At 44.2% G+C, this 8,404-nt stretch overlaps 1 protein-coding gene across 1 annotated transcript; it reads right to left on the bottom strand.

Annotated features, from left to right (window-relative positions):
* Positions 1-2,337: 2,337 nt before the first annotated feature.
* Positions 2,338-7,884, bottom strand: EBS1 (EMS-MUTAGENIZED BRI1 SUPPRESSOR 1). Its single transcript, XM_087395145.1, has one exon. The coding sequence runs from the start codon at positions 7,790-7,792 to the stop codon at positions 2,861-2,863; it is 4,932 nt and encodes a 1,643-aa protein (XP_087251271.1). The 5' UTR covers positions 7,793-7,884; the 3' UTR covers positions 2,338-2,860.
* Positions 7,885-8,404: the final 520 nt, after the last annotated feature.

Here is an 8,404-nt window from a genome sequence, read left to right as displayed (position 1 = left end):
CCCTCTTTCACCCACACCTTCCCACCTAGTTCTTACACCAATTTTCATGGCCACTAATGCGGCCTCTATATGAACCTTAACTCACTTCCCCCACTTTTTCACACACTTTCTCCCAACTACTTCTCACTCACACTCATTCTTGTGGCTGCTGATCCTGTCCGTGTTTCGATCCCACCTTTACTCTCTTCCCCTCCTCTCTCTCACCCACTCCCGATTGCTTCTCTCACATCCATTCTTGTGGCCGCAATATCGTTTGTTATCCCACCCTCATTCTTTCACGCACTGCTTCCCACCTACTTCCCACTTACATCCATTCTTGAGGCCATAGCCTCAAGAATCCTAACCCCCCGCCCCTCTCTCTCTCTCTCTCTCTCTCTCTCACACACACACACACACTCATTCTGGTGGCTACTCCCATGACCGCCCACTTCCCCTTACCCACCTTTATGTCACATACTTGCCTCATACCCTCCCTACCCTTTCTGACAGACTCATTGGTGCTATAAGGCCACAACTACAACCATCATGTGTAGCCTCTCTCTCTCTCTCTCTCTCTCTCTCACACGTTCCCAGCCACTTGTTGCCTTCAACCCTCCCTCTCAGCTCATTTAAAAAAGTCTTCCACCATCTCTATTGGCACATTACAAAATGTAATTTGGTGAAATTGTATAATTAGCTGTAAGTAACCACATTCAAAAGAAGTCACTCCATTCAAGTGATATGATCCCCACCCAAATTCAAAACCAACCCAAAGCAAGAGATGACCACCTGCCTCAATTCAAAAGAAGGTGACCCAAAGCAAGAGACAAGTTAACAACTTGCCCCAATTCAAAACAAGCCAAGGTAGATAAGCAAGGACATAATACAAGAAAATCCCATAGGAGTATGAGATAGACTAACATAAGACAAAAACAATTCTAGCAAAAAATGACCACTTAAGAAAGATAGAATTTTTTGCACTATCAACAAGCCACAACATGGACGAATACTTCACAATGTAAAATTTGCATGCCACTAATACAATAGCAACATTTATCTAGATGAATTTAGGAACACGCACAAACTCATCCTCTGAAAACACAACAAATATTGCACTTTCAATCTCATGACCATCATTCAAAAGATTGAAAACCATAGAATCCATCATCCATAGCACGGACTAGTTACTAGAACATCCCCACTGACATCATCTGTGTCCGACAATGAGCGTAAGCCATAGTAGAAAAACAAATGCTCTCACATACATATCCACACACCCACACACACTCGAGCATCCATTTATAGAATAGTCTTCATACTGAGTTTTTGTTAGAAAAACAAATGCTCTCACATACATATGCACACACCCCCACACCTCGAGCATCCATTTGTAGAATAGTCTTCATAGTGAGTTTTTGTTAGCCCTTCGGAGGTGGACGACAGCCTTAGCAGTAACAAAGGTAGAAGGCTAAAAGTAGCCTACATTCTCTTCATTCAAGCTAGACTACAGTATTTCAGTCTAGTGTCTCGCAAACAAGCAATAAGCAAAAAATGTTTAGAAAAGATAAAGAGCTGATAGGGAAACACATGCTACTTAAGATGCAAAGAATTTATAATAGTATCAATAGGCCACACATGGACAAAAACTTCACAACGTGAAATTTGCTTGTTCATGGGAACATATAGGGACTAGCTATTATGACATCCCCACCAACGTTATGAGCACCCAGCCATGGGTGTAGGCCATAGTGTTAACAAATGCAGGCTGCAAGTGAAGAAAAGATAACACCTCTAGCGTCTTCACAATACTAAAATTTCCTATGCACGCATGAATAACTCTACTGTGTGCTGCCAATGATCAGGCCAATATCTATAAACTGAAATCCAGAAGGAATCTAAGATTGGCTCCAGTACGTACAAACACATAGAACACGCGCAACACAATTTCTTTAGAAATAAAATTGATATCTATGCACATATGCTATGTGCTGAGGCTGCAAGTGACAAAAAGGTAGACAACTCTAACATCTTCACACATGACTGCTCCAGAAAGGGACCATGATTGCTGCAGGAAATTCCTAGCTTGACATCTATTAAATCACCGCCCTGCTTACAGCAAGAATCTCTATATATAGTAGAGGAATATAGAAGCGCAAAATCGATATTCTATTCTAAACCTTCAAAAGTAGAAACATAATGAATAAGTGAGACTAGATAAATCCAGGACATCAAATCATGTACCTCAGTCATCAATCTCTGCCCATCTTTTAATCCATCATTAAAATATCCCCAGGAAGTGCAGTGCACAAAAATAAGACATCCCCACATTATTCCATTTGTCCAAATTAAGTACTAGTCTGCGAAAGAAGCAATACTTCCAATTGTTGCTTGTAGTACAAATACTGCTTCCAGTAGCTACCTGTCAGTGTCTCTCTGGAAAACACGTGAATGCTGGCCTGTGCTTAATCTTGTAGTCCAGATTGCAATTTGAGAGAATAGCTTAATACATATAAGTGATCAAGCATGTGGACAGAGAGCCAGTGCAATGATAAATAAAAGAGAGAATTAAACTTAAAACACATGGCCAACATCTATCTAATGGACATCCATGTGACATCTTGTGATCCATGGATATTTGATCAACACCTAGCTGCTCATGTTCACTGAAAGCTGCAGCAGACAGCAAAAGTCAGTATCGAGAAGGGCTGCTTGTATTTGATCCTTTCTTTGAAAATTGTAATCACTCAGCTTCTCCCTTTTCACAAGGAAGAATATCTTTTGAATGTTCCCGGATGAATACTTGGAGAATCAACTATATCGCCGATAGTCCACGTAGCCTAAAAGGCTGCTCTAAAAAACTGATTCAGCTCAGTCCCTACCTTCACAACTCAGAAGCTGTCTCCGTATCAAATTCAATAGCAGATGCACTGTCAGTTGATAACTGTTCTCTGGTCTGAGATTTCACAGTCAAGCTTGAGTCTGCTTCATCTCCCAGCACCCGTGCAGTCAATGCTCTTGCCTCCTCGTCAAGTGCTGGCCATTCTGAAACAATCCTTCGAGCACCCTGTAATTTGGGCTCTTTGGTCATTGGATTGTTGCAGAGATCAATTGTCTTAGCCTTTGCTTTTGTCCCATCGCCACACCAAGATTCACACCACAGCCATTCCTGTGGCAGTGAAAAGATTGGAACCTGATGTTGAGCATAGTTTGGCAGATCCTGATCAAGGTTTGAAAGACTACCAGGATCCTTGCTAAGAGTTTCATAAAAAACTCGTAGATTATCTCCAGCAGCTGTTTGACGGAATTTTGCAAGATCCACTACATATAGAGCACTGATATGGTAGGGTTTGCCCCGCAAATGATCCCTCCAGAATCCTTGATTCCAAAATCGATAACCATCCATTTCCTTGTTGTTGTTGCAAAAAGGGGTGTAAGCAAGAGGTTTACCCTTCAAATCCATGTCATAAAGCTCTCCCATATCAGCACGTATAATTTGATCAGCATCGACAAAAATAACCTTCCTCAATGACAATGGGAAGATGACATCTAAAAACAAAATTTTGTATGCCCAGATAATTCTTTGCTTCTCTGTTTGTTTATGAAGCCAGGTAGGCCACTTGTAAGTCACAAGATCGTACTCAAACCCATACTCTCTTGCCATATGTGGGATGAAATCCTTGAACTGTGGCGAAAGATAGTTTTTTATAAACCAAAACTTGACAGGTCGCCTTGTATTCTTCAGCACACTAAGCATCATAATTTTTAGAAAACGCTCATACAAGTGTCCAGAAGCTATTGAGAAGATGTTTATTGTCTCGCCCTGTCTTCCCTGACCTTGTTCCTGAGGATGTGTTGTCTCAGGCTGCTTGCTACTTCCAAGAAGATTTGTCGCCCATCTCATGAGATTTTGATTCCAACCTCTCTTTCCCTTCCTTGAACCATTCCCATCGTGCTCATCATCACCATCCTCATCTTCACTAAGGATTGCCTCATTTTCTTTGCCCTTTCGTTTGACTACCTCTAGGTGAAGCAATTTCCCCCCTAGATCCTTTATCACCACTTGCTTAGATACTGGCCCTTCTGAATCTCCCTCTCCAGGCCCATGGAAAGTATACAATTCAGAAGACTTCCCTGGTGCAAGGCTTAGTGTCCAGACACCAGGGGCAGTCTTTAATTGCCAATAACCTAGATTGGCCATAACTATGGTATCCACCATGTGAGGTTGCAGCTCTGAACCCAGTAAAAGTTGAAGCCCTCGAGGAGGACCATTATTCTGCTCATGGCAATGTCCTGTAAGCATCAGGGCCTCAAGCTCAAAAACTGCATACATAGTTCTTGAATCCCCAAGTTTTTCCAGTACAATGTTATCCAAATCATAAATAGCTGTGATAGGCTCTACAAGCCAAGGTTCCGGCACATCTAGGTTCATTGTCAGCGTCCTGGTTGGTGGCATGTTGGAAAATACAGCAGTGGGACCAGGAGTCAGACTACCATCAGGATTAAAGGGTCTCCTGCCTGGGGCCACGTATCGATAGAAGTTTTTCAATGGCAAATCAGCGAGGGAGTTCATGGGATTCAAAAGAATCCGCATGCTTGTCTGAAACCAGTGCTGCAACAAAAGTAGAAGTGGACTCAGTTTTTGGCCCATTGGGCTCAGAGGATCAATAATGGCGTCTACATGGACCGTAGCATTTTCTGACTGCTGGACAATAGCACTAAACTCTGACTGTAGCACCTCAAAGCGAGCTGTTTCTGACCCTCTGGTTCGCACTGCTATTGCAGATGAGATGACCATTATGGCAGAGCTCAAGAACTCACTGGTCAAGTCATCAGCATCAATGCCATCCCATTCCACACTCTCAATTATCTCACCAACAGGCTTCACTCTACGATCATATTCAACAGATTCTAACAGTAAGAAATCCTCCGCAATAAAACCTCCCCCTTGACCCTGGATAAAAACTTTGCCATTTGTCACAACAGCATTTAGGCCTGGCTGAACCCCCAGATAAGTAGAGACATGATCAGATTCTTCTGAAATCTGTTTTAGGCATAGCTCAATGGAAACTGGGTCTGAGAGAAAATTCTCAGATAGCTCTAACTTCAGATTCACTGATTCAGAAAGGCTCAACGCATTTTTAAGAATGAGGTGAGGATCAGGCTTGTCAGCCATGGCCCCAAGACTATGTGCAGCATGCCAGGAAAGAAAGCTATGCAAAAATGGGACAATTTTTCTTGACCCACCCGATGCTTTCAATGCTGCCATTAAAATCCTGACAAGAAGAAAGGAAGATGATGGTTTTCCAATGACTGACACATTGGGAACATTGAATAAGATTGCCACCCGGCCTTTCTTGGAGCCATTTATTAGGTACCGTACTGCTTGTTGAAGCAACTGAAATCCTTGTTGACTTAAAACATCAATACAAAGCAAGTGAGTTACTGGTTTCACATCGTCCTCAGTACCTGGTGAGTGCAGAAATTGCATCCTCGCAAAGAGTGAATTTTCCCCCATTGCAGCTTTTGCTAAAGATACATGTCTCAGATCCTCTTTGCGGGCAGAAACAATGTGTGAATTATATCGAGGATACCCTTTCTCCCTTAAAAATTTGTCCAGAACATCAGTTTGAGAGTTAATGTGACCAAAGTACACACCTTCTTGTATTTTGGGAAGCTCCTCATTCATAGCTGCTAAAGCTCCCCCTTGTAGCTGACCTGATCCATATACCAGACCATTCATCAACAAGCATGGTTGCGTCTGATGCAACCCAAGCTTATACACAAACAAATTGTTCTGTGAAACCTGCTCCATGTATTCAGTTCCCTTTTCAAGGCTTAGCAATATCTCATGTGGTAGAGACTTGGCCCTTGGCTTCACAGAATCAAAAAAGGCCTCTTCAATGTGGCTCAATTCAACTGGTTCATCATTCTGCCCTTCAATATCACCACCTCTAGCCTCATTTATCCTGCTTAGAAACCGAAAAGCTGCTACCACTCCATAGTTGTCCTTGATATACAGAAATAGTTTCCCTGCTAAGCTAGATAAATCCAGCAGAGAATCCTTCTGCGTCCCATCTGTAGGCAATTCACCCCCGTTGTCAGCAATATTTTTAACCATATTGGGAGATATCAAGATGATCCCAAACCGCATAGGTACACTGTTTTCATAGTAGTACAGCATTGTATCCACCTCCTTCAGTCCTGACGGAGAGGCTGGATCTAGGATATATACGGCGTGAAAAAGATTCTTTCTGATGTAACGCAGCTGTCCAGGAAACACTGGCATTAGCAGTTCCTGCAAATTATTTCGCCACCGCCTGTACATGACATCTTCCTCCAGATTGTTTAGATAATGCACATGCTCAGACCGAAAATCTACTCGGAAGGAACTGAGCTCAGCTGGATCCGGTATCTGCATTAAGCTCTTAGCAAACCTCGAAGGAACCTTCAGTTTGGACATCACATCTGCAAGAGAGAGTTCTCCTAGCACCAATTCAATCAAAGAAAAAAGATCAAGGCCATCAAGGTTGATCAGAGCTCCATTGATAGCAAACAGATTCCTCCCTGGGTTAATCATCCGTTGGTTGGCAACTATCTCATCCTTGATTGTCTGGTTGAGCTTCAACCGAGAAATAGAGGACACCAAGTTTGGGAAGTTCTGGTTGATATCCTGCATCACGCGTAAAGGCTCTGCAGCATGAATAATTCTTTGTGCTGTTTGATACCCAAGATCTTTCAGCTCCCAAACATTCATTGTGTCGGAAACGCTCGAGGACAGTAAATGATCACGGAAGGTCATCAGTTCATCCGACAACTCCGGCTTCCGTTCCAAAAGCTTAGAGAAAATGAAGCCTTTTACTTCCTCGGTCAAATCGTCAGTTCGAGCTTCCTCCATAACATCGCTTTTCTTCAGATCGCTGTCATCAATTGCCTTGTATTCCATGTTCTTTAAGGCCAGCTCAACCCCATAACCTCCTAGATCCAATGCCCCATTTGCACCAACAAAAGCACATTTTTCTGCTTTCTGCTCGCAGCCAGTTGCTAACACAGGACGTAGTACATATCTAACATGCCCAAGCTTCGCAGCATCGGCCAAGGCCGAGTGAAATTTCTTTAGACAAGTAGTACCTAAAGCGCCGTATAAAATGGCAACGGGGCTTGTACTCACCGATCCAGGATAGACATGATCAAAATCAAACACCTTGGCGAATTCGGGCTCTTCCTCTTTTGCCTCCAAAGCCTCCAACCAGCCCAGGAGCTCGGACTCCTCGAACAAAACACGGGCACCCACATCTACCCAACAACACCTGCCATCCGGAGCCGTGGGATTTTTCCCAGTAGACCACCGATCTAGGAGGCCACATTGATGGGGAGCATCGAGCGATTCTTCCAAGCACGACTCTTGAAGCAGGCCTTGGTGCCGGAAGAGGGACTCCAGAGACAATTGCCGGTAAACCACAAGCTTGGGCGACGCCGATCGCAACAGCAGAGACAAATGGAAGACAGACTGCAAAGGGCCATCCAGGATGAAGCTACCGGCATCCACAATCCTGTCGAAGCAAGACTCATCGGTGGGGGGATCGGGAAAACTCTCCAAGGAGGTCCAGTGCTGCAGGAAAGACCAGAAGAAGTCGTCGCGGTAGGAGGAGAGGAGCTCGGCGGCTTCGAGGAGGAAGGGGGTGCTGCTCCATTTGGCCTGGAGGGAGACGTGGATATTCTTGGGGCGGAGGGAGGGAGGGAGGGCGAAGGGGGAAGGGAAGGGGAGGAGGAGGAGGGGGAGGAGGAGGAGGAGGGTGGTGGTGAGGGAGGCCATAGGAGGTGGCTATGGAGGGAGGAGGAGGAGGAGGAGGGGAGCTATGGAAGGGGGAGGAGGAAGGTGGCTATGGCGATGGGAAGCTCGCATTGCAATTCCATCAAAGAAAAAAGAAGAAGAAGAAGAAAATGAGTAAAGCCCAACAAGTCAAGACTCAAGACTCAAGTCTCACCAATCAAATCGAAAAAGTAGAGGCCATCAAGATACAACTTTTATCACTCACTAGTCACTACACGAAGTGGTTTGAGGCACACATAGTGAGGGGGACAATTCAGAAGCTTCTACAGCCAAATTTGTCTATGGCCCTCAAGAGTCCCTTATGCATTGGATGGACCAACTCGACAAGCTCGATGTATATTGGTTCATAGCAACTTATGTCCCCAATATCGTGCAGTGCCGTAGGAAAAAGTGGGGAGACCGACATGCCAAACTTTGAGCCTTCAAAGAAATGGACGCAGTACTCCTGTTTCGGTCCTAGCAGGTCCTTCACCCCAGTAAATTAAAGCTTTGGTGGGCTGGACCGTATCGGTTCTATGATGGCAAATTTTTATTGAGCACGTTATAGGGCAATACATTCAAGAAGCCAATTGATGGCTATCGGCTTAGTACCTG

This window comes from Dipteris shenzhenensis, chromosome 24 (genome assembly GCF_047967505.1).
Source record: "Dipteris shenzhenensis isolate YYH24624 ecotype China chromosome 24, Dip_SZ_1.0, whole genome shotgun sequence".
Taxonomy (NCBI): domain Eukaryota; kingdom Viridiplantae; phylum Streptophyta; class Polypodiopsida; order Gleicheniales; family Dipteridaceae; genus Dipteris; species Dipteris shenzhenensis.
This window is presented reverse-complemented; position numbering and strand designations above follow the sequence as displayed.